This window comes from Netta rufina, assembly GCF_964035555.1.
Source record: "Netta rufina genome assembly, chromosome: 6".
NCBI classification, from domain to species: domain Eukaryota; kingdom Metazoa; phylum Chordata; class Aves; order Anseriformes; family Anatidae; genus Netta; species Netta rufina.
The window spans coordinates 4,677,055-4,703,697 of record NC_140129.1 but is presented as its reverse complement, the minus strand read 5'-3'; the positions used below and the strand labels follow the sequence as shown (position 1 = coordinate 4,703,697).

Here is a 26,643-nt window from a genome sequence, read left to right as displayed (position 1 = left end):
GCTGACCTGAGATCTGTGTCCCCTCCCCTAGATGGAACAACACTCCCATGGATGAAGCTTTACACTTTGGACACCACGATGTATTTAAAATCCTTCAGGAATATCAGGTCCAATACACGCCGTCAGAGGATTCCAACAACGGAAAGGAGAACCGAACGGTTCATAAAAACCTGGATGGTTTACTATAATCATTCTCAGCTAGACCCTAAGAATCAGATCACTTACCTATTTAATTGTGGTGTACATAAGTAATTGAAGAGCGTGTGTGTTTCTATCTGATAGTGGTATATATTTTACAGAAGTCTCTGTTACTTCAGTGTTATGTTACAGGAGTTTCTATACGCACAGGACAAATCCAATCTCTCAAAACCAACAAAACCAACTAAATCTCCCTCCATAATGTGAGCAATATTACCTCATGCTGCATATAATTGATGTATAAAGATATTTAGCTGTGGCTTTACTGTGCACTACTTAATTTATTTTTGTGTTCTATGTGAACTCGAGTCTGTGGTCAGGACTTTTTTTTTTTGCTATATTTTTGTTTCTCTAGCCCTCTGTTTCCAGTATGGCTGAGATGAGCCAGAGTACTGTCAGGTATGAGCGTCAGTGAGGGTTTGCAAAAGTTGAGGATGCTGATGTAGATTTAGGCTGGGTGTGTTAAGTAAAGATCTGCACTTACTTTAAAAAAAAAAAAAAAAAAAAAGAAAAAAGAAAACAAATTTCCACACAAGCTTGTTTACATAATATAAATATCAAAAGATTATATAGGTGATGGTTGTCTATGGTCTTAGGCTTGTTCTCAGAGATAGTCTTGTCAGGGAATTTGTTTTAAGGTTTGTTTGACCAAATGGTGTAGGAGAACGTGACTTGTAACATCTACCAATGTTTAGATTTTTTTTAGTGTTTTTTTTTTTTCCTTAAAGCATTTTTTTTTCTAGCCTCCCTCCTCTCTCCCTGTTCAGCTGCTAAAGTACTTCCCCTGTAGCAGGGGAAAGCGGGTGCTTCCACTCCATGCAGTCGTGCTCCTTGCAGGTATATTTGCACTACAGCGAGCCTTGACAAGCTGCACATCCCCCTTTTGGGCTCACGCTTCGCTCTTGGCAGTTGCACCAGGACCCAGCGAGGGGGATGAGGCATGTGAAAGGCAAAATATTAAACCAAATACTACAGGAAATCTGACTAAATTTAAGCTTATGATGAGGAACACGGATGGAGTTAAACAGCTTTAAGGAGCAGAGAGCCAATCAAAGCGTGAGCAGAGCAGGAGATAAGCCAAATTTTGGGAATGTTCTCGCACTCCCATCAGCCAAGGAGCAGGACGTTAGGCAGTAGGATTACGGGGGTGTAGAACCAGGAGCTCAGCAACAGGAGCACAGCCGGACGGGTCCTTTGGTGGTCAGCTGTGGCGGTTGTTGTCTTACCGCTGAGGGCAGCTTGGCAGGTGCTGTCGTGGGACGTGTAGATGCGGATGTTTTGTTTGCAGAGCTGTGGTGTTGGGGCTGTTCCCTATCCCACGTGCAGCTGTTTTTTACCAACGCTGTGGCATGAAGCCTCCCAAGTGATCAGCGATGTAAAGGGTTTGACTTTGAGACCCTGCAGTTGTTGGCTGTAGGTTTTAAGCCAGAATTGTTTAACACAGAGATCTGTGCTTAAGAATAGCTTATATAGCTAATTTGATGCCAGCACAAAACATACAAGTCATTAGTAGGTCTTGAAGTTCAAACTTTGTGTTTAGGCACCAAAATTCTCTTGAAACTGATGCCTGAATTCTTTCTAGATTGGGCCAAGCACTTTATAAAGATGACCAGAACCACATCATCTTCCTTTTGCAAGTGGGGAAACTAAGGCATAGAGAGAAGTAACCAGAATGGCCCAGCAGGTCAGTATAGCTGAGAGTAAATCCTGTTGAGTTCCTGCACAGTCCTCTACTCGCTATGCCATACTGCCTCCTACAGGAAGGGAAAATCCAAAGGGAAAAGTGCTTGATACTCATCACAAGCAGCGACTGTCTTCGTGATGATGAAATCTTGGCTGAATCTGAAAGTCTGAAGCCCTGAAATCACCTTTCCAAGCTGGCTGACGTGGTTATCAAACACTTTTTCTCACGAATCTTACAGGTCTTAAGCTGCATCTTTTTTTTTTTTCTCCTCTCTGAATATCAGCTATTTTTCTGAAGGCTTTTAACATCTCTTAACCTCTTCTCTTCACATCCTGTGTCACAGCCACCTTAGTTTTAGTCGATGATGAAATCAAATGGCCTTTGGCTCTTTAATGAGCCCTGTTGGTCACTGAATACCACGAGGCCTCTCCTCTGCTGCACCCCACACTAAATCCCCAAATGCTTTCTCTGGCAACAGATCTATTAACTCTAGTATAGAGGAGTAGAGATTTTCAGATGGACTACAGTATTCTGTATCTCAATGCTAATATTATTTCTGTTTTCCTATAAAAACCTATCCTTCAGCTTCTCAGAAAAATACCTGATTTAGTTTTTTAACTGAAATTTGCATTGCTCAAGCAGGCATCTTTAAAAGGCAGGTATATTGTATAACACACAAACATACAAAACCTTCGGAAGCAGCATTTTGACTGAGTTAACATAAAGATCATGGCTGTCCCAGAGCTTAACGCTTTCCCGAATCATACGGAGTGCTTTTAGCCAGTCTTAGCTTCAGTGCATTTTTGCTGGCTAGCTTTAGTATTTTCTCGGTGTGAGAAGATGCGTTATTTCGTAATGTCCGATTAAGCAGTGCAGCTATTTAGACATGGCGTTATTGCTAACTATATGCAGTACATTGATTTGGCTGTTTATCATTCACGATGCTGACATGTAGCTTTCAACGTAAGTAGCTTTCGGTTATCTTATCAACTACTGACTTCCTTATGCTCCAAAGAAGATTCCCCACACTTCTGGTTTCGTCATATATGTTTCTTCTGTATCACAAACTAAATAGTTAAGCTAACTTAATGCTTTGTACTCAGAAATATTGTGATAGTCTTAGCATTAATTAGCCTATCTTTGTGAACAAAACGTATTGTACCGGATTTTTTTGCTTCAGAGCTGGACTATCAGTGACTATACTTCTTGGCAGTGTACTTCTGGTCATTGTAACTGACTAGGCTGATCTTGACTTCTAGATTCTGTATTGTGGGGAACAGACAGTGATGAATGTACTTCTAGCAGTTTCCCACGAGTGAATCTAAACTTGAGCTGTACTGGTTCTGAAAATGAAAGCTATTTATTTTAAGAAATAAGATCCAGATAGTGTTGCTTTTTACAGCATAATAAATGGAAATACCAAGGTGGTGGTGGTGGTTGTTTTTTTATTGGTTTTCTCTGTGACTGCCATCGAAATACAAGCCTTCGGTCAGGGGGGAGGCCGTCCAAGAAAACCTGCTCTGGTCATTTCTGTTATGCAAAGCTTATAAGAATTAATTAGCTGTTCTAGTTGTTTGTTTGTTTGTTTTAATCTACACTTCTGGAGCTCCCACTTCCTTTGCTTTTTGTTGATGCTGAAATTCTTAAGTGGATCGGCCATATGCCCTCAGAGCTCTAGCCTTCCCTTGCCTACTCCCCAATCCTTCACCTCACCATTTTCTTTTCTTTTTTTTTTTTTTCTTCTGGCTGTGTAAAGTGATGTGTAAAAGCCTGAGTCATGAGAGAAGGGATTGTGTCACCTGATAGCCACAGAGAAAAACGATGCACTAGTGGGCCAGCTTGACAGATCACAAAGTTCAGCGGTAGGTCAATTATTTTGAAACATACAGTACTGGCAGGCACAACATTATTAGAATAGAAATAGCCAAAACCCACGAAGAAGGACACTTCCATTTATTTAAAATGGCAAAATAATGCTCCATTGGAAAAAAAATGCTTTGGGACTACTGACCATGTAAAGACAAAGTTACGAATAAGGCTGTTTTAAGTCTCACAAGAAAATTTCATCCTGGTTGCTAAAAACTGAAGTTTAAAAATAATGCAAATAGACTGCTGCATATAGAACATTGGTACAAGGTATAGCTCGGAGAAAAAAATACCTGATCCTATATTACAATGAAGGCTCATGTTCAGCTATTCATGCTAAGACTAAAGCATTAGGTCACCAGTCGTGATATTCTGTTAGCCTCAGTAACCTGGGGTACCAAAAGTAAGACAGTTTAACAATACTTTCCATTTAAGTATATACTTGGCTTGCTGTAGGCCCTTCCAATTTTCTTTCCCTTGAGCTTTTGCAGGGGTGGGTTGGCCTTCCTGGGCAGAATACACTGAACTGAACTAGTTAGTTATTTCATGAGAAGCAGCCGATCAATTCAGCATAGCTGGATGGTTGCAAAGCAGCTCTGCAGTTCCTGAGCCACGTTGGTCACTGCTGACCTCCCAGGCACGGGGCAGGGATAGCAGGAGGGCCAGAAGCTGCACTAGCACCTCTACCTGAACATGGGCAATCCAGCACCCGTGTCCTGGAGCCCTTCTCAGTGGCTGCATGCTAATTAGCAGTCTGGACTAATACCTGCCCTTAGTGCAAGAGTCCACTGCTTAAGACAACCTTGCATCTTAATTGAGTTGTTAATTGCCTTCAAACATGCCGAAAAACAACTCTGTTCCTCCTCTGACAGAAGCACGATTTTATGCCTTAGGTACTAAAGATAGCGTATCCTGCTGCTATTACTCAGTATAGTTTTTCACTTTCCTGTGCCCTCTCCCTAATTGCAGAATCACTTAGCAAAGCTTGTTGAGTCTTCCAGCTCTTCAGCAATTAAGTGCCCAGTTTCATAGTACAGGAGAAAATTAAGTTCCATTCCACTTGGCATGTTTTACTGTAAAAGCTACCAGTGACCGGATCCTCACTGTGGTTAATTAAGCACAGTGAGTAAAAACAAACCCATTTTTTTTTACTCTAGGTTCTTGTTTTGTCTGATAGTGCTGCCAGCTGCTGACTGCAATCTGCAAGCTTTAGGCTTGATTGTATACGTTGAGCTGCAAGCTCAGCATGTGCCAATAGAGCTTCAAGGTGTTTTCCTAAGTGCTCTTTATGTGAAAGATTGTGCAAAACATCCTACCCAATAAGATTCTGCTGTAAGAAACGAGCAAAAACGAAACGTGGATAACGTTTTTTGGCTTACATTTTCCTGCAGAGCAGTAAGCCGTGCTTCTATAAAAGAAACCTAGGTCAAACTTCAGTATCATACAGATTCAGTGTGGCATGCATACCTGCAGCACATTTCTTTTCTCCCCTTTCTGTGGTGCAGAAAAAGATTCAAAGCTGTCAAAGTTCTTCAGAAGCAGAAGGTGCAAGCGCTCTGAACAGAGAGTCTCTGCAAAAGAACTAGCTTTCCTCTGAAATCCTTTCATGTACAGCCAACCCCTTTAAATGTTCCATTTACCAAATTCACTTAAATGCGCGTTTCTCCCCCTCACTCTTGTGAGGACCCCTCATTCTTATCCTTCTCTCTTCCTTTGCCCTGGCACAGTATGCTGTCACTGGGATGTTCTTTAATGAAACTTAAAAATTGTGCGTATTAAAACTTAAAACTTTAATGAAACCAAAATTGTGCGTATACGGAGCCTACGCAGACTGCTGTTTGTTTTCCCACTAGTTAAAAATTGCTACTGTGGACCTTCAGGTTGAGAAACGTATGCTTTGAATTACCCAGGGCCTTCCCAAAGAATTGGAGTGAAGCTTGTCACCAAGTCATTGACTGTAGAGCAGGATGCATAAGCTAATCAGCTGGTTAATGATGCAGTCAAAAGCTCAACCTTTAAGTTGAATATGCTGAACACATCTGCAACAAGGAAAGGACATGTCAATTACACAAGCTCAGTAAAGCCCCCGTGCTCTAAAGCCTTTACTGTCTGGAGCACAGTGAGGTCTTCCCCAAATACCCTAAAGGTGTGACTCTGGTGCTCAAACTGCTGTGGGGTGGGTGTGGGTGGGAAAGTCATCCCTTAATTTAGCTTTATTTTTTTCCCTTTAGCGTAACAAAAAGCTAATACAGGTCTGTTAACAGGCACTACCTTACAGGTACAGCAGTACCTACTCCAGCTTCCCTCCCTACCCCCATCACCACATGGATGACGACATTATTATTCCTTCCTCCCTCCTGTAAGGGGAAGGGGAAATGTTTTGGAAGCTTTGCTTTGCTGTTCCTTCACACCTATCCCCACCGAAAAGTGGAAGCATCAACTTAGAGCAACCAAGTTTAAGTCTCAGTTCCCAGTTTCCCTTCACGTATTTGAAGAGAAGCGTTTGGAAGTGGCAGCTTGTGGCAGCTGGCTGACGTATTTTTGAATGGGGAGGAGAGGAGTGAGGGGAGGAATGCAAGTTTAGCTAAATCTTCCCCCAAAAGGCTGGTTTATGATGTGTACCACAGTGTCAATCTCCGCCGGACCCACCATCCGAGACACCTCATCGAACTCTTCAGGAGACATGGGCAGCAGATTTTCTGGAGACTGGAGCCTGGAGGGGTGGCTAAAAGGAAGAAAACAACAGGGATAAATGATCAGCCTGCACTGAAGAAGTCAGGCACAGCTGGGCTACCATGGCTGGCTCAGAGTCCAGAAATTCCACTCATGGGCTCTCTTGAGAAGAAGAGCTAGCTGAAATGTACCATGCTTTGCAAAGCAAGCGTGGCTTTCAGTGAACAACAGGAATACGTGGTGATCTACATTCTAGTCGAATGAGCCCAACAAGTGTTTAAGAACTTGGTTTTCATGGAATTGTTAGCTAGTGTGACTGCCTACAGCTTGTTTTTTGAATGTAAAAATGTCAATTGTTTCAATGACAGCAGTTCATGAATGTGGCGTGATCACATCCTCAGAGAGGAAAGGTTTGTTAGGGGCACCTTAAATATGAAGACAGGTGAACTACAGCTGGAAAATTGTGCTCAGTTCCTAGCAATCCAAACTTACACTTCAGAAACAGAGATTAACTCAGTCTTGATGTAGCCGTTTCCCTTGGGACCGTCCAAATCCATAGGCTCTGGGGCTTTAATGAGAGAGAAAAAAAAAAAAAAAGCTTGTTTTTTTATATCAGGTTTACCTCCCATTGCCATCTTTGTTTCAAATAAAGCTTGTGACCCTAATAATACACAGGTCTTGTGTATTTTATAGCACTATGGTTAGTTCATTTCACTTTTAGTCAGATTTTGCTTTTCCCTATTGACACTGGGAAATGAAACCTCCCTGCAGCTTCACATACTGATCCACACTGCCAGTCTCAGTGTAGTGCAAGAGTCAAATATGACTGTCGTGGTTCCAGCTGTTAGTGGGAACCTACGTCTCTAAATATGCCACAGGCAAACAAAACTGAATGAGAAGGACAGAGACATCTTTTTGAGCCGATCAGAACTTGTGTTGTTCCTCTTTAAAAACAGGTGTCTTAACCTACTGAAGCTCAGGTGCTTCTTCGTCTGAGCAGCACTCAAACACGGGTTAGGCTGCCAAGATGTTCGATCCAACTGCTGCCCTTCCCTTCTATGCCACAGGAGTTACCCAGCTCCCACCCACCTCACGAACAGACACGCTTATGCTACACGAACCGTTTATAGCACTCACCCTCCTTAGGCCTGGAGTAGTATTTGCCAAAGGCGTTGTCTTTGGGAATATCTGGGTACAGAAATCGCAGTGGGTTTTCAGGAATGTTCTCAGCTGCCATCACTTTGTAGTTGCGAATGATATCGGGGAAGGTAACAGCAGAGAGCTCCTTCTTGGTGTACGGTTCTACCGAATGGAACTGGGGCTCTGGAGGTGAGAGAAGAAATGACTCTTAAAGGTGGCTTCAAAGCTTGTTCTAAAACTGTCCAAAGCTGCAGGTCAAGTGAGCAAAAGGCTTACTTCCAAAGTGAGCACACCAGTTTTGAGGGGTGCTCGTTGAAGCTGTGCTGCCTTACCTGCCTTCTGCCAGCTGATGCCATTCAAGCTCTATTGCCTATTAGAAACTTTGACCCTAATACACCACTAGGGGCTCTTAGGAAAAATAGAGACGCATAAAAGCCTTCCTGAAAGCCCCAAATGCTATCACCCTGTTTTATATTTTCAAAAACAAAAATTCAGTTTTTGGATGCCTCAGGTATGAAGGCAACAAGGAGAAAGAAAAAAGAGGTGATGCAAGTGCACTCAGCACTTGCTTCCCCAGCTGCTACAGGTCTTGGGCTTATCCAAGTTAAATGTCAGCTGCAGAATCCTGGCAGGTGGGGTTGGTTTAAGCAGTGTGATAAGGGAGGTTATATCTTCTTGCAGCTTTAGAGCCTTTAGGCTTCCCTGAAAGATGGTGAGAGAAATGGCCTGGCTCGTGGTGGTGTCAGGCTGTTTGACCATTCCTGGAAGCAGGAGGAAGGAGAACTGCAAGGAAAATGAGGTAAGCAAATACAGGGCTCCTCTAGGAAGAACAAGAGAAGGAAGGAACAAACCGGACAGACAATGAGTTAAAGAAAGATGTTCAAGAAAAGAAGTTGCGTACAAGATGAAGTAGGGCAGAGAACAACAGTCCAGGGGACTGAATGAGGCTGTGATGAACAATTCCCAGGAGAGAAACAGCTGGTGGGGAAGGTGATACAGGGCTAGAGAGAGGGAGAGGCACAGGTTTGCGTGTGTCTGTACACAGCCCAGGTGGTTTGTCCTCAGCAAACTTCTAGGTCAGAAGCAGTACTGGGGAAGTTTTAATAGTTCTGCTTAATCAATTGCATGGCTTATGAACTGTACCCAGTAAGGCAGGGATCTGCTGTGGTTTGTGGCCTGTAGCTGTCTGGGTGGTGAACTGCATTGGTTCTCTGCGTGAAAGAGACAAGCATAAAGACGAGGTGTTCTGATGTAAGCATGTGTTTTGAAGATCAAGGCATTCTCTGTTACCAACTTACCGTTTTGAGATCCTTCTACCCAAGTAAACGTGATTGCTCCCTCTCTGCTGCTCTCGCTGAACCTTAGTAAGAATGTTCCTGGACTCTGGTCCTTCAACAGAGCGCGCTCTTTCTCTTTACTGATGAATCCCATGATGCAGCTGCAATGTCAAAAAGAAAAAGGCTGTGCTGGTCCAGCTAGGAAAACTAAAAAGCTTTTGTCACTTTAAAGAACTGAAGTATTTATGAAAGCCTCATAGAAAGCTTTGTCCTGTGAACAGCTGGGAGGCGAGCAGGGCTGGAGCTGCCCTGCGGAAGCCATGAATCACCTCTGCTCTTCTCATCACTTGTCCTTTTGCCTGGTGGCTTCTCCAACCATTTTTCTGAGCTCACAATATTTACACATATGTATATTTTCTATCAAAAGTAGGCTGTGGAGGTAGAAGTCAAGTGATGTGTACGCAATATGGTCAAATCCTAGATAGCAATTTTAACTTTAAAACTGTATTACGGATCAGTTATTTTTCCTCTTTGGCTGACGAAACAAAGCTTGCTAGCTACCAGATTGCATCCATACATTTGAGTGATTCATTTTATTCCTTGTGCGTGTCTTCTAGATCACTTGTTAAGCTTGTGTGACTTCTATCACAAAAACACATTATGCTCGGCACATTTTTTGCGTTGAAGTAATTTGAAAAAATACAAAACAAGCTGGCCTGGACAGATACTGGGAGGGAGTTGTACAAGCCAGCAATAGGTCAGAACTCTGATCAAGCCCCAGTTGCGTGTTTTTTTTTTTTTTTTTAAAAGTCAGAATTTCTTTGCACTGTTAATTCCTCAAAGTACTTTGTTAGTAACAACAAAATTTTGAGGAATAGCTGTGCTTCTGTGTATTGCTAGGGAAAATACTCCTTGCATAGTCTACTAAATAAGCATGATTTTGTTTAGAAACTTCAGGTGTCTTATTCTGTCTTCTAAATAGCGTGCTGTATGTAACAGATACGTTCTGTGGGTAAGAAGTGTGCTGTGTGTAACAAGTCTTCTGCCTTCCTATCCCTCACGTATGAAGAAAGGCAAGTGTTCTTGTAGCTGTAATGCTTAGCGATGTGCATGCAAGGGGAGTCTGTGAAGTCGTGTTGTGGTCTTGTCATCCGCTCATTTTGTTTTCGGCAGTACAACAAGGTTTAGACTGAACCCCTCTGGAACTAGGAGGTAATAATTTGAAGTCTGTTGAATGCAATAAGAGCAAGGCTGCAGACTTGTGGGATACTCCACAGCACATGAGCTGTTAACAGCATTTCATAATGTCAGAGCCTAGCTTAAATAACCAACTAGAGCGCACAGTTGTCACTGTGGTCGGGCCTGTTTCTGGCAGAAATTACTTCTGAAATCAGCAATACCAGAACTCAAGGTTTGCTAAAATAGTATTAGAGGATAAATGGAACTCATTTTCAATTTTGCATGGTCTTACTACTCCGTTGGTAAAGCCTCCTTTCTGCACTGGTATTGCAGATAGTCTGGCTGCTGCCACCTACAGGACACTCACAAGTACTGTTTGTGGGTGCTTTTTTTTTATTTTTAAGATGGACGATCACTTTATGTATTATACTTCGTTGTACTTCAGTCTTCCCTGATAAATAAAAAAGAGGCTCTGTTCCGTGGTGTGGGAAGAAACTGCTTATGGTGGAAGAGACTCTACTTAAAGAGGCAAAAAAAAGAAGAAAAAAAAAAAACTGAATATTCAGAGCCCTTCTCTTTCTGTGACTGAGGCAGTCAAGACTTCCTCACTGCTAGAAATTGGTTGCCTCAGGACTTTGTTTGTGAGTTGCACTTGATTTGATCCCAAGTGTCAGTACAAACAATCTCACAACCTGATGATGCAATTTTTAACCCGAGTGAAAGCTTTGAGGCAATGACCACACTTTTGTTAACTTCATTCAGGTCTTACCCATCATTCCAGAGACAGAGGAGATGTTTCTTAATAAGCTCCAGAATTCCCTCAATCCACAGCCAAAAAGGGAAATTTTTGTCATTTATATTTTCCTGAAATTCAGAGGTAGGGTGAGGGGGGAGGAGAATGGGGAAAATGAAGCATGAGTTTTGTTAAAAGGAGAGGAAGCAAGCTCTCAGTCTCAGTGCTATCATCTTCCTGCTCTTGCATGTTTCTCCCCTTTTCTTCTCCATCACCCCCATATTCTTCTCTTTATGATTTTCCCCTCCTTTCTGTGCCCCTATTAAAGAACAACAGAAACTACTGGCAATGAGTCATGTGCTGAATCTTAAGGCAAGAGGCAGTGAGAGAGAGAAGGCTGCCTGAACCCACAGTACCCACAGATGTACCTAGTTAACTCTTGGGCAACTAACTATGCTGGTTTAAGAACACAGGACAGGATCTGGTTCTGGCCTGGGCAGGAATAAATAAATAAAATCCTCACAGTTTTTAAACTGAGTTCATACCTTGCAGAATCTTGTCCAAGGAATAAGACCATCATGAGATCCTCCACTCGTTGGCCCTGAACAGAATAAATGGGCATCAGTCATGTTCCATAAGGTACTTAAAAAGGCAGAAAGGAAGTGACTTAGAGCAGCAAGTTCTGAGTGGTAACTTGCAGCTCTGAAGTGGTGAGCTAAGAAAGGAAAGAAATGGAAAGCTACAGCAGAGAGCTTGCAGAGGCCCCCTCTGAAGAAGTTCACTGCATGAGACTGACCCAATGTGGCCCCCAGAGTGCAAGGCAAACCTTGCCTAATGGGAACTAACTCATTCTGGTTTTCTACACTGTACTACACCTAGTATGCACCAGTTAGTTCTCTTCCTGGAAGCATTTTGAAAAAAAATCTCTTCTACAGCAAACTGTAAGCTTTTCTGTAGGAGCTGAACAGACCTTGCAACTTTTTTTTTTTTTCCCCTGAGATTAAGAACTTTTCTGTTCTCAGCTCTGGTGACTTGTCAGCTTTTAACCTAGGAAGTCCTGCTCCTGGGTCCACCTCAACCACGGGCTCTTCTCATTCCTGTTGTAATTACTCCCTCTCCTTGTTTTAATGTCAGTGTTTCATAATTGCATCAAAACATCCAAGAAAATCCTATGCCACGACTACAGCAGCTTTGTGGACCCTGACAGTCTTCAGGGCACAATTCTTTCCAATACAGGCCAAGCTATGAATTTCAATAAAGACAGAAATCATCTTTTCCCTCTCTTTTTCTTTAAAAACAAATTGGGCTAAGGAAGCTTGTTTCTGATACTGCTAATATTAGAGACCAAGAGATCAATGTTCACATCACAAAAGCAGTAGGTGAGTTGCATCCTGGCACCCTGTTAGATTCTACATCCCCTTGCATTAAAGGATCCTGACTACATCGTGTTCAACTTTGGGGATATTTTTTTTCAGTGGTGAAGTAGTTTTAGCTGCAGAGATGAGACTTAAATAGCATCCTTACTGTGACAAAGATCTAAGTTCTGAAATACAAGTTGACCATAGGAATGTCAGGGGTTGCTTTGTCTTCATTATGATTAATCAGCCTAACTAAAAGTCTGTAAGGACACTTATTTTTAAAGGTAACCTATTTAAATTAAGGAGGTTGTTTTTGTTGTCAGATCTTATGTCTGGGAAATTAGGGAAAGGGAATTAAAGAGTCTGGAATGTTGTACTTGATACCTAGACTTCCTAAAGCCAAATCCCTTGAAACATAAATGCTTTCTGAAACCTAAGGAATAGGGGAATATACTGAATCAATGGTATTTTTATCCTGAGTCCACTATGCGAAGTCAGTAGCTGTGACGGGTACCCTGCCTATCAGGCAAATGGACCAGGAGTTTGGAGAACAAAACCCATGGCTGACGATGCTTTTACTAAGGATTCTGGCCTGGGAGACGTTTCATTTGGTATCTCTTAATAGTTTCATAGTGCCTGTGCTTTGGTATGGCAACTCTGTGTATGCAGCATAAATGTTCCCTGTAGCTGGGGACAGGTATATCAACACATGTTTACTACGTATGTAGTAAAATTCTATGTATGTATGTAGTAAACATTTAGAACTTCTTCAACAGGCAGAAGTAGCTCCAGCTAGCAATGCCCTATTGCATGAACCCCTAGGATAGAACTGCAGATTTTTTTCATGACCTGACCTTCCTTTGCAAACTCTATGAAGTGGAAAGCTAGAAAACATTGTATTGCTACAGTGTGATATTGTATAAGGGGAAAAGACTTAAGAGGAAGTGAAAACTTAAAACAGATTGCAGAAAACATGAACTTGCTTCAATTCAAACTGGCCATCTGCTTGTTCAATGGAACTAAAAGGCTTAAAGTGGTAGAAGCAGACCATACCAAGTAGCTTCTCTCCCAGCATGCTCAACTGATCTGCATTAAGGCCTCTCTTTGTCACAGAGGAAAACTGCCAGCTCAGAACTTCAGAAAGTTTCGACCACTTTGCATAAGGTGGATTCAGAAAGAAGGACAAGTTCTGGAATGGAAGGGAAAAATACAACGTACAGTTAGTAAACATTAACTTTGGAATGCCACTTGAATTCATGAAGGTGCAGTGCCTAAACAAATGCAGATGTGAGAATGGATGTCAGCTTGAGACAACCCTCAAAACCGGACTGCTATTCTGATGGGGACTCTTTACTGGGAAGAGCAGTTTCTGGAACTCTGCTTTGGGTAGGTCTTCTCCCAGTGGGTCAGATTGCCAGATCCCAGGGTTTGCATTTTTGCATGATTATTTGGCTTCTCACTGTGTATACTGAATACAATAAATAAATTCCCTTTTTGGGTTCCAAACACTGGGTAGGGTAGGGTCAGTAAGTCATTCTGCCTCCCTCTCTATGCCCAAAAGCTGTTAGCAGTCATCTGCAGGGCAAAAATGTAGCAGCCACTTGCATGCAACTGATGCTTAAAATCTACATTAATACAATTTCAGGAACTGTTTCCACAGAGGTAGAAAGGGTTTTTGTTTTGCAAATACCTTGGGGTCAGTAGACAGCATGTTGAACCATAAGATAGAAGCCCATCCGCTTGGAAGCTGGCTCACGTTTGAGATCACAACAATGGGAAGGGATGTGGTCTGAAAGGGGAACAGGAGGAAACACGTCAGACTATCCTGCATCCCTGCTGAAGTCCTTCTTTATAGTACCCTCAAACCTGTTTCCATCTTAATTCCCTGCTTGTACCGTTTTAATTGTCACCATAAGTGACAGAGGAAGCTAATTCCATCTCTTTCATTTAAGACATACCTCAAGGTCTATTACTAAGCCAGGCTGGCACAGCTGTGTCTCAAAACTCAGGGAGTGAAGTTCTTCTGTCACGATGAGAGGACCCTTTGAAGAAGGAAAAAATAAAAAAACGTTTCAGGGACTGAAAATTGCTGGAGGGGAGGGGAAGGGATTTATTATGGGAAAACCCTTTTCTCTGAAGTTGCTTGTTTTGGGACACTCCTTGCTCTGGACTTCAGAGATGGTTTACAGCCCACAGTTAAGTGATAACGCTAACTTCCTAAAACTGCATATTATAATGGGTACTTTCTAAGCATCTCTCCTTTGCGGCTGCTACCAAAAGCCACAAAGATTTCTAATTGCTGGAAAGGCCTGTTAAAGCTAGATGCCAATGAGAAAGAGTTGAGAGGAATCATTCCGGCAGTAGTTGTCATTTGCAGACATCTCCTACATAGATAACTTCTTAGAAAAGCTGAACTCTACTGGTAGTCTGTCTCTGTGTGTTTCTTCATGGGGCTGAGTGGAGCATTGTCTTAAAATGTTTGAATGTCGTCTTGGTGTTGTGCAAAAGCTTTATGAACAAGGCTAGTGTTGCATACCTCATTTGTTCTGCATCCTGCGTTTTTCTGTTCTTTCAGTTGCTGCAAACAAACAAACAAAGCTGTCACTCATTTACCTCTTTCACAACTGAAAGCAGTAGTGGATGCAAATTGCTTCTGTGCTCTAGCTGCTCAACTGCATGTCAACTTGCTGCACCGGTGTCTGATACTGTTTGTTTCGAAGTTGTGAAAGCATTATAATGTATACTACTCTTTTATAAAGCATTCAGCCGTGAAAGCAGGTACTGTGTCTTTATATAAGAGGCCTTATAGCAACAGAAGCAGTATGAAATCAGCAAGGATCAGATAAAATACTGGTTTATCAAAAGTACACCTCTGAATTGAACAAAACTCTGAACGCTGTCCAGAACGTACACTACTAGTGAAGGGAGACTTCTGTGTTATCAGGTTCAAGACTTGCATTTTTTCCTTTCCTGTTGTTATGATGAAACCAATCTGATTTACTTTGTAATCTGCAAATCAGGTGTCTTATTGTCTCTTGAAGGCACTGAATTTCTTGTAGCTGCTCCCTCTTAGACAATTTTCCTCTTCCAATGCCAAATATCTTTAAATTACTCTATGCTTCTCTGTCTATGGACCCTCCCCTGAAAAGCCCAAAAGAGTTCTAGGCTTCTTTCTCTTACTCCTCCAACATGCTCATTACAGGATAAGCTGTATGGCAGCAAATACTTGTCATTGAAATAGGGCCAGAAAGGCAGTCAGCAATAAGCATTTCAGCTGAACCACGCCAAAGATTTTGAAGAGATGTTTGTTCACAGTTCCTTTTTTTTTTTTTTTATGAAAGTAAACGCTGACTTCAATAATAAAAGCAAATTGCCTACTTCCTACCGCACCCTCTGCCCACACAATTAAATGGATGTGTCAATGAAAGAAAAAATCCCCTACCAAATGCCTGAACTCTGCTGCTAGACTTCCGTTAGTAGATTCTTCCATGTTCATTACTTTTGTGTTTGTTCCCAGAATATTAAATTTCCTGAACCTTCACAAAGAAAAAAGAATTAGAGGTCTGAAATCCATTGAAAGAACCCAACATTAGTATATCAAACTGCGATGCTACATACCCTTTGACTGAGTTCTTCTCGCTTACATCTCTGTCAAAAAAAAAAAAAAAGATAAAATCATCTAAAGATTCTGCCACAGACACAGCAAATCTGTTTTTTAATAGCTGACTGAGAACTGCTAAAATGCTTCTGTGAAATCTGTTGTGCAAGAGGGTCGATTGGTTCGAGCAGTCAAAACAAACATTGCCTTACACAAGCTACCTTTTTACCGAGGTTCACTTTTTTTTCATGGGTGCCTAGGTTTCAACTCTTCCTCTGAAATTCGATACACTTCCTATAAATCTGCTTTCAAACCATATCACTTGTTGAAGAAATCAGTGCACCAATTAAATCAGTTCTCCCACCACTCACAGTTTTACTGAATTGCATTATCTGGTACACTTCTAAAGACAACTGAAAAGCAGGGAAGCTGTATGTGCCTGGAGACAGAGTTCAATTCTATGCTTTCAGCTCTGCTTTCTGTGCTAGCACAAGTGAAACATCCACAGCAGAGAAAAGTGGTTCAGCAGTGCACATGCTGACCAAGTGCTGTTCTGTGCCCAGGCTGATCTAGCAGTAGCGAGCTCTCCTCAGCACACATGAACATGGCTGGCAGTAAGAACTTGAGGCCTTCTGTCCTTTGTGACATCTCCCAAAACTGGGTAGAAAGACCTAGACTAAGGGTGTAGGGGAAGGATGTGCCTATTGTGATGGAGAACCAGCCTACTCCTGGCCTAATCCAACACTTACTTAATCTGGCTGCCTTCTGGATTTCTGAACATGAGGCCTGCTTTGCTTTCTCATAGAGAAGAACGAGAAAAATACAACATACTTATCAAACAAAACTTTCACTTTCAGGTTGTAGTTCAGTTCCTGCAATTTCACCAGCAATCTGCAAAGAGATTTAAAAAAAAAAAAAAAAAAAGAAAAAAAAGATGACTGCAACTACAAAAGACAGCTGCTCTGATGTAGTGCTGCTTATCACAGGTGTATTTGAGCAGCACAGCTCAGGAACATGTACGGGCCCCAAGCTCGCTCTGTACAAGGTAACATGTGCAGTGACAGTATAAATTAGCAGTCTGTAGAACTGATCCCAGTTCCTGCTTTAGAGGTAAAAATAGATTGGCAAATGGGTTACTTTGCATGGAAAAAATAGCCTGCATGTATCTGATCTACTATCTGCTTGTATTTCTCAACCACTCGATTGTCACCACACCTGGTAAAGGGTAAAACCTGAACACAAGTTAAGCTTAGATAGAAGACATCCCCCTGCCACTTGGCACTTTGCTCATCCCCTTGACCTCAGCACTTTGGCTACTGTGTAATGTGTGCCATCTCCCCAGCTGTAGGAAGCCAACGAAATGAAAAACTCCCTGCAAAAGAAGGGGAAGGGAAAAACATACCTGAGCTTCACAGTGAACTGTACGCCTGTCTTAAGGACTAATGGCCTCTGAGGGTGGGTTGGCATGCAAGGCTGTCTCTCTACCACGAAGGAGCTATGGAAAGAATAGATTAAAGGCAATTTGATTTATCAGTGTTTTCTTTAAGGTATATGAAGCTACACACAAAACAAATTTCAAAAGAATGATTATTTCCTAGTAGTTCTGCCCACTAATTCATTCTGTTTCAATGGATACCGAGTTCTGTGTGGCTTTCTTTTTGCTTGTTTCAGCAGGCCTAGGAATGTTTAAAGCGTAAAGTGACTTTGTGAGCCATTCGTGCATTTAGGAAACACAGCCCTTAGGTAGGATGGAGTGCTACCTCAGACTTCCCTGAAATCAAACTGTGTGTAAACACTGATGCAACTCACATAATCCACATGAGGAGTGTTGCTTCACTTGCTATTTTCAGCTTGCTAAATTCTTATGCTTGGTGTTGTAACACACACCCAAGAGCTAGATAAACTATCTAGGGATTCAGTGAGGGCTACCTGACACCACAAAGCAAATTCCTGTACAGATGGACCCCAAACTGTGTCTGTAGGTGCCTTTTGTAGACACAAACCCTGAAGTGTTTCTATTAGCAAGTCCTAGGCAGGGATGCTTCCCTCCACTGTACTTGCACATGAGAACTTACAGCAGCTGCGCTAATGCAGCTCTTTCTTGTTGCGATACCCGTGTCCTCCAATTGAAAGCTAGTGGTCGAGGCATTGAATGGCACTTTGGAAACCCAAGTCTCAGCCCCTGCACAGGGGGTTACATGCTGGATCTCAGGCCCTGCTCTTATCTGCTAGTTTCAAGTCTTCTGCAGCATGAGTTGTCATGTACTGTATGCTACAGAATGGGACTTGGATTGTACACGTAGCATCTACCAACTACAGTAATTTGCATCACAGATGCTAGAGGGTAGGGCTGGCCTCCCTATGTTGGAGACAGACAAGATGCATCCAGACACAAAAGGGTGGAGAATCTAGTGTGTATTTATCTTGGGCATAGCTTGGTGGGGCTGGATTCACAAGGTGGCTTGTAGGGCTGCAGCTGAAATCAAGACATAGATTGACAGACAAGGAGCTTGTAATTAATGCATGTTGTAGCAAGCTCCTGCTGACTTACAGGATGACAGGTCACAAACCCTTTCCACAGGTTTAGGCCTGTGGAAAGGTGAAGCAGGATAAATCTCAAAAAAATGATTACTTAATGTTTGTAACAAACATAGGAAAACCTCAGAAAAGGCAAAGTCAGTGCGCCTGAAATCCTGAGCAAACAGAAGGGAAGATTCCATCCATTCATTCACAGTTGCAAAAAGACCCTTCTTGTCCGTTACCTCTGGATAAGCTGTTTGAAAAGACTGTGTGTTCGGTCCTGCAGAACTTGTTTGTTTTTTGTGATGGGATCAGGGTCATAAGTAAGCTTCTGCTCCAGTTCCTCAAGCTTTTTGAGCTGCTGACGAACTTGCTGCAGGCTTTCAGCAACAATGGTGAACCTACAATTAGAGGGTTTCATTACTTTTAGCATATTTTTTGTGTTGTAATAATGCTGAGACACCAGCGAGGTAACTGTCTCTAAGGAGCACACAGTACACAAAGAACACTTTTGCATTGGAAATGTGGTGAAGTGTAAAAACCAAAAATATCAGTGACATGTAGTTACGCTGTGACAGAATGAAAGCATGTAACATAAATAATCAGCGTATTTGACAGATCTGGTGCTCCTTCATAACACGCTTCAAGCGTTTGGCCAACACAGTCCTTGTCTGGAGACTTACCAGTTCTGTAGCTGGTCAAGGCAGGCATTGGGAGGGCCACCAATACATGCAGTCTGTTGCCTGTGTTTCCACTCCACCAGCTCCTCATTAATGAGAGCACTCTGTGTGTGCTCTGTGGTGTTCAACAGCTGTATGATCTTGTTCACCACTTCCTATAGGGAATGTTAAATTACCCTATTTATTAAAAATCTTTAATACAAAAAAAATCTAAGTGCTGTTTTAGCTAGTGCTGTGTCTTGTAAAACTTTGCAAGGACCTCAGAGTAATACTTTCTACCAGCAGAAGATGTTTCCCATAACATCTACTTCTTTTTAGCTGCAGTATTTGCTAGATTAAGTGGAGAAATGATGCATATTCAGTATTCCAAAGAGACAGTGTCCCAAGTGTATATTTGGGACCACCCAGTGCTTGCTGGAGACTTCAGCACTGCAATAAGAGTGAGCAGCACACTTAACTAAAACACAGCTGTAAATATCTTAGTTGTTTTTTCCTCAAAAACGTGATTATTGATACTGCGTTAATTCCTCTCGTTCTTGTAGCTTTACCTAACAGTTTGATAAAGAAAGGTCGCTAGAAGAGAAATATAACTGCTTAGTGATGTTCTAGATTTCCAGGAAGGATTGAGTGAACAAAATTCAGCTCGAAGTGAGAGCAGAAAAAAATTGCTATGATTTGATAAGTCAACCTAATGAAAATGAACATGCATTCAAAATCAATTGTTGTTGCCTTCTGAAAAGAAAACTAATGCACTACCTTTCTCTTGATGTCAAGTAATAAGAACATCTTCTTGAGATTCATCTGTTCTTTCTTATATTCCTCCTGTGACACACCATTGGGCTCATGCTCTGTAAAAATAAGTCCAAACTGTGAAGCTGAGGCTAAAAAACAGCAGCAGGCCTTGTGAGAACAGAGAAGTAAGCAGGGGGTGAGGGAAACCACCGAGGAAGAGACCCACGTGGCTCATGTCAACTGCAGTATATCTGTAAAGTTTAAGGGAGGAAAAATTGGGCCATCTACATTTTTTTCTCCTTTCCTCTCTTTTGAAAGGACTCTCCACTTAAAGCATCAATGCAAGGCAAAGTACCTGATATGAGTTTGTTTTTGATGTCATTATTTTAAGTGGAGTTCTTTATGTTCTGTAGATGCTGTTTTTTTTTCCTCATGCTGACATGAATCACTCATGTTACCTAACCTGGCAACTAAAGTTAACTCGTACTTCAAGGGAGGATATTTATAGCCTTCTGAGAGAAGCCCATGCTGATAGCTCCCATACAGTGGCCCCACTGACCTTAAGTTAGAGGCTCCCATCCACTTGTGGAAGTGCACCAACTACAAAGACCAAGACTATGGCTCAAGGTAGTAGTCAGCCCTCTTCTAAGGGCTAATCAACTGGAATTTGTGTTAGAAACTGAAGGGAAACTGTTAGTTTGTTTTGAAACTAAGTCCAAAAGATCTATATAACGAACCCTGTGTGGTCACAGTCTATAGTGTCTGCTATTTCTATGGGCAAACAGAAGTCAAGGACAAAGGAATGCCACGTTAGCAAAAAGGTTCTCTTCTAAGAACACATTACGAGAATCCATTTTGGGGAATTTAGGTTTCAGCATAAGGCAGCACTGATGAGGGAGGGACATGAACAGTAAGTTTGGCTGCATATCATGTAGCTTGGCTTCCTGACATATGACAGGAGAGTTTACTCTTACGAGCTGCATGCAATAAGGCACGTCCTTGATAAATTACTCACCTCTGTTCTGCAAGGTTTTACATTTAAAGTCATATTCATCTTGCACATCCTCTAATGTCTTGATGTCTTGTTCCACATCCTATGAAGCGTAAATGAAGGTGGCCACAATTACTCAATATTTTCACATGACAGAGTTTAAAGCCAATCACCTTATTTTTACTTGTCACTTTAAAAAGTCTTTTATGCACTGGAAGCTTTTCAATGCGTGTGAATCGATTAAAAACTGCTTTAAATACAGCTGTAATCGTACTATACTTACTATAACACTGTTTTTTACAGCCTTAACTTTCGCGTCAAGTTCCTTCTGTTTGTCCAGCATCCCAATCACGGTGTTCTGTACACTCCCCACTTCCATCTGAGGGCGGCAAGTAGAACAAAACCAGAAATCAAATCTGAGTGAACCAAGAGTAGAGGTTTTTTTTTTGTTGTTAATGCTAGTTAGTGGCTTTTGTTAACAAATAGCCTCACAAAGCATTACTTATTCTCATAAGTCATAGCAAGGTTTTATAGAAGAGTTCAAGTGATTTTGCAAGGACCAGGGAGGATTAAGAAAATTTTTTTCTGTGGTGATGCTGCATTTTTCATTATACCAATAAAAAGCTATAAACACTGTTTTCTTTGCACAAATCCATCCTCCTATTTTGCTTATTTTAATGCATTTTTCTAAATATATTCCAAGAAAACAACCGTGCTGAAGGCTGGATCACATCTATTTTAAATGTTAGATTCATCCATTCAGGCAACGGGGAGAAAAAGGCTAAGAGGGAGAGCAAGGTAGCTTGGTGTACAGGCCAATGGGATAACCTCTTATGTGATTTATTTTTTCCTACAGGACAGTAAAATACATCTTAGATCTCAGTATAGCTCCTTTGAAAGCTGGAAGCTTATGGCATTACTTCACTCAGCAAGAGTTGCAGTAATTTGAAAGACAGGATTTTTGTTCCACGTGTAACGGAAGGGACCTTGAAGATCACCTAGCTCCAACCCCCCAAATCCAATCTAATCCTATGTGTATTAGACATGCATTGTTCCTCCAACGCAGGACAGTCGGGGATGCATTATTGCACTTAAGCTGAGGTCAGCTAGAGAATTTGTCTATAAACTGGTAAAGGTTCCCCATCAGAGCCTTGATCAGGTCACCAGGGCAATCTGAGCATACCCTAATACAGGGGATGTCTTTGCTTTTTTATGATGCTTACAATTATGCTTGTTTTGGAAAATGAGAACCTTTATTAAACTTATTGGAAAGCAGAGGTAGGGCATGGTGTTTTACATGCTGCCAATGGTAAGTACAGCAAGATTTGTTTCTTTTTCTAATTTGGACCAGCTGGCATGCTGGAAAGGCAGTTCATGCTTTTGTGTCATGAGCCAGAACAGAAACTGACAGCTGTACTACAGCTACAAGGTATTTGGGAGTGGCTTTGCCACAGTGGCTTTTTAGAGAAGCTATTTTGGACACAGTTGCATTAGGCTCATTGTTGAAAGCCAGTGTCCCAGCCTTCTCAAAAGCTTGTTGTAACGGGAAGTATTTCAGTATTGGAACTTACATGTGCTTGGTTAGTCATCACTTCATTACTACATAAGTGGATTACATCTAGCTACACAGTCTGCACAACTTTCCCAACTGCAGGATTTTATTGTGATACAGTTCTTGGAAAGGAAAACGTGACATGCATTGTTAGAACTGATAAGGAAGGGAGAAGTGTATGGATTTACCTATGGTTCAGAAGGAGGAAATGAGATTTTTTTTAAAAAAAAAAAAAAAAAAAAAAAAAACAATACTTGAAGGTAACTGGGCAGGGAGAATGCAGCATCACTTTCACAGAAAACCACCAAAGCTCAGCTGGTCAGTACAGAGTAAATTGGGAGTAAAATGCAGAAGAAAAAAGCTAGAATCTTGAAGAAATAAGGGAAGCACTGTTGATTAAATAGAAATAGTGCTTGATTTAAAAAAAAAAAAAAAAAGATAAGCACATCAGGTCATACTACAGAGGAATTAAAAATAATTTACCTTTTACATTACCCAAGGAATCAGAATTACTTTCTGGCCCTTTCTCCTCTGAACACTTCATACAGCTCAAACTAACCAGTACGTGCCAGTGTTTACTCTTCCATCTTTAAAAATCACATTGTGAGGCAAAGCAGAAACAGCCTGTTTGCTCTTTGTCTTTTTCCTGTCTCTGTCCCAAATAATAGGAAAGGGCAGATAGGACTGCAGCAGACAGACATCCCAAGACTAACTTACCTGATTAGATAACTGGGCACTGTTCAGTATTTTCCTTTCTTCTTTCAAACAGTTGTAGATGATCATTGCCATGTGTATTGGGTCTTCTTGGAAGTTATCCTGCCATTAGAGACAGGCTATTGTTAAAGTTCAGAAATGGAATCTCTCGTCTTTTCTTTAAACCAATTGGCAAAAAAGTTGTGAATTGAAGCCTTGAGGCACTGGTCATTGTTTGCTCCAAGACTACATGGAGTGCAACTGCTGCAACCATCTAAGAGAAGGGTTTTCTCTGCCTGTTATTTCTCTGTTAGCTTACAAAGAGACCGTGGGACTTGTCTCCAGCCCTTCTCCATTGTTTTGTGCCATTACTGGAAGAAGGCAGAAAATACATCATAGTCCTAGAGACAGCTTCTCTTCTCTTGGGAGCCACCCTTCCATTCCTTAGAGATGGAGCTGCTGGCTTTGAGGGGCTGTTCTAGCTTGGTGGGGGCAGCTCTTGCTTGAGGATGTAAAGGGGAGAGGTTTGCTGCCTCTCAGGAACACAGACGGGGCTGGATGCAAATTCAGGCTTTCTGCTTGATGCAGGTACCAAGCTGAAACATGTTCTAGGCTGAGTACTGCCTTAGGAGCTGCTGAGTTGTGCCAGCCCTCTTGACCGAGAGGCTGGTCCTGTCTTCAGAAAACACTCCCCCGGGCACCGACCTGCAGTGAGGATAAGCTAAGTGCGTGGGAAATCAGATGTGGAGGAGGCAACTGTGGAAGATCCTCTGGCGCAGAGCCCTGCAGGGGGGACGGGCTGACTGGCTAAGGAAACTAATTAAGTCAAAGAATATGTTCTGCAGTGCCCCCGCTACCAATCACTCGGTCCATTTCTTTGCCGATATGATACATGCGTAGAATTGTTGCCTAATGACAGGCCCCCTGCTATTTGTTGTGATTCTGTAGCTCTATGGCATTTCTTCCACCGTGTTTCTTCTGCATCTTCTTTTGTCTTGTTAGGACATGAAAGAAACTAACTGGGGAAAGCATGGGGTAAGTGAATGGCATCCATGTAGGTGCTCCAAACAGATGTAGCCAACACCTTACTAACTCCACTTTCTGTTTCAACAACTCTCGAACTGCAACCGTACTCTTACTGAAACTAACTTTCTAACCGTAGCCAATTTAAAACCAAGAGTAGGAATGTTTGAGAACCCTGAATAAGTATTCAGAACTCAAACACTTTGTGAAAAGTCCCTCCTGGCAGGGTAGTCTGCTTAGAGACATCCAATCGCAGTACTGAAGCCACTCACGCAAATACACAGGCACGCGTCCCAGGCATACCTGAAGGTTACGCTTGCTTTTCCTTATGTTGTGCTGCAGCAGAAAGTTGTTTTCTATCAAAAATCGACTGAACTGATCGTCGAGCTGTGACAGCAGGTCATGGAACAGCACCGTAGCAAAAGAGACGTTGTTGGCTGCATGTTCCCTGGAATGATTCAAGGCATGCTTGTGTTAAGTACTTCAGTACTTCCAAGCGGTGTTCAAGAAACGGGTGCAGGAGTACTTCACTATTAACCCCCAGTTGGGATACATGCAAGCAGTAAGAATTACCTTCAAACATAAGCCACTGTTATTCTCTCACCTTCTATTTCACTTTCCTTGACAGAGAAGCGCTCCCTTTCCCTGGGGCTACTGTTGCCACACTCTGTGTGGCCTCATTTACCTGTTCCATGCACGTCAGGAAGCTGAAGGTGACCCTGAGACACATGCACATTGTTCTACAGTTCTAGAAACACACTCTGCAGAAGCTTTGGAAAAAATACAAAGCACTGACTAGTGAGAGCATGAGATGCCAAAAGAAACTGATCTGTCTTAAAACAACTACTTCTGTTAGGGACCAAAGGGGATTATGAGATGGTACACGTTACTCTAAATAGGCTGGGTTCCTGCCCCTCTTTGTGTCCCTCAGCCACACAGCTACTGAAGTGTCCTACCAGCAAGGGTTTCCCTGGCAGCTCGCTTCCCCAGCACACGCAGAGTTAGAGGCAGCAGCAAAATACAAGACCCCTTCTTGTCACGTAACCCGGAGGTCGTTTTCGGTGCTTACCAGTCCTGGTTCTCCAGCCACTGTGCCAGGTACTGCCTGATCTCCATGGGGAAGCTGTCATCGTACAGCTGGTGAACTTGCTCCAAGAACTTGGAGTCAAGTTGCTGGAGCTGGTACCACTGAGTCATTCTGGGGAAGGGAGAAGAAAAATAATAATCAGTGTGAGTGATTAATAGCTGAGTGGGAACTCAGCTTTTCATTAAAAACGAAGGTGCAGGGAGGAAGAGTGCTTCCAGCCAAGAGAAACGTGTTCTGTTGGGCGACTGCATGATAATATTGTACATTGGCTTTGTTTTAATTAAAACAATAGAGAAAAAATCGCGAATTGAGGCTCTCAGTGCATTATTTAACGAAAAACAGCTCCAAGTGGAGTCACCTTTCCTTAGACAACCGGCGCTTCGTCCCCCTGCGCCCCTCCGGCAGCGCTCGGGGCAGGCAGCGAGGGGAGGGGCAGGACTTTGCCCGGCAGGCAGGAGCCTGGGGCCGCCTGCTGAGGGGAGGGAGGCGCGAGGGCCGTTAGCGGCCGTTGGTGACCGTTAGGGGCGACCGTTGGCGGCGCGCACTTACCCGTCGGACGAGGCAGCCCCGCGGCTCGGCTCGCGCCCGCCGCTCGCGCCCACAAATAGCCGCCGGGCCGCGGCCATGGGGGCTCGCGGCGGGGCCAATGGGAGCCCGGCCCCCGCCGCGCCGGCCAATGGGCGCGCGCGGCGGCGCTCGGAGGCCCCGCCTCCTCCCCCCCTCTCCTTCCGCGCGGCTGGGAAGGAGCGGGGGCGCAGCGCGCAGGCGCGGCCCGGCGCCGCCCCCACGTGACTTCGCGGAAAGGCGGCCGGCGCCCGGCAGGCGAAACCGAAAGCGCCGCGCGCGCCCCCGCCCCCGCCCCCGCCCGCGCGCCCCCGGGCGGCCATTTTGGGGCACGGTCGCGCCTCAGGGGGCCGTCAGCGGGGAGCCCCCTCCTCTAATGCCTCCTTTTACCGAGGCAGAGCCCTCACCTCACAGCGGCTGAAGGACAAAAGTCGCGCTGCTGCCACACCTGCTGGTTTCACATGAAGTGACCTGCTTCTGCGGCGCAGCCCTCAGCTGAGGCGCCGTCCCGTTAACTGTTAACCCGCCCTGTGCTAACCGCGTTTTTAAAAGGATAATAAAAACTAGTGCCAAGCCCTGTTTCACAGTCCCGTCCAGCAACACAAAAAACTCGATCTTCAAGCCAAGAACGTCCAACTATTTAAGTTGGATTTCATGGGGAGCGGGGGCAAAGGAGAGAGAAACATTCCTGGGCTTGTTTCCTTCATCATGTTCCTCATGAGATTGGGGTGGGCAGGAGCCATTTGCCGTTTTGTTTCTATTCTGGTGGTGAAAATGGGTTGGAACAAACAGGCATGCTAGAAAATGCAAGACCAAGTTGCTGTTTCTTAAGGCTGTGTTAGCGCAAGAAGAGTCCCTCTCGTATCTTGAAGAATTCCAGGGATCCGACTTTAAGCCAAAATCTCTCTTTATTCATACTGGTCATATAAATTACAGATCTTATTAGATGTATATACACAATTGTTTTGGAAAATCATTTATACATGATGCTTTCTGAGAGAAAATAGGACTCCCTATCTGCAGCTAGCTTTGAATCAGCTCAGATTAGTCAGCTACAGAGAAGCGTTTGTTCATTTAAAGTCAGTCCAATGCAGT

General features: G+C 43.0%; 2 protein-coding genes across 3 annotated transcripts in view; one reads left to right on the top strand and one right to left on the bottom strand.

The window, feature by feature from the left end:
* The window catches only part of GLS (glutaminase), a 52,677-nt gene extending 48,992 nt beyond the window's left edge, over positions 1–3,685 (top strand). The window contains exon 18 of the mRNA XM_084289046.1: positions 32–3,685. Coding sequence (XP_084145172.1) covers positions 32–188 — 157 coding nt within the window. The 3' untranslated portion in view covers positions 189–3,685. The remainder of the gene's footprint in view (positions 1–31) is intronic.
* Positions 3,686–3,820: 135 nt separating this feature from the next.
* Positions 3,821–25,636, bottom strand: STAT1 (signal transducer and activator of transcription 1). Of its 2 annotated transcripts, none has more exons than XM_084289044.1 (24): positions 25,534–25,636; positions 24,967–25,095; positions 24,201–24,345; positions 22,899–22,997; positions 20,913–21,008; positions 20,654–20,732; positions 19,663–19,754; positions 18,910–19,061; positions 18,469–18,627; positions 17,109–17,201; positions 16,538–16,597; positions 15,727–15,756; positions 15,551–15,644; positions 14,645–14,686; positions 14,067–14,150; positions 13,799–13,897; positions 13,162–13,297; positions 11,296–11,351; positions 10,787–10,881; positions 8,860–8,999; positions 7,559–7,744; positions 6,914–6,989; positions 6,371–6,473; positions 3,821–5,787 (listed from the first exon to the last, which is right to left on the bottom strand). In XM_084289044.1, the coding sequence occupies exons 1-24, from the start codon at positions 25,608–25,610 to the stop codon at positions 5,764–5,766; spliced, it is 2,346 nt and encodes a 781-aa protein (XP_084145170.1). In that variant the 5' UTR covers positions 25,611–25,636; the 3' UTR covers positions 3,821–5,763. The 2 variants fall into 2 exon arrangements, with proteins under 2 accessions (XP_084145170.1, XP_084145171.1); XM_084289045.1 differs by having other exon boundaries at positions 6,398–6,473.
* Between the last annotated feature and the right edge of the window lie 1,007 nt (positions 25,637–26,643).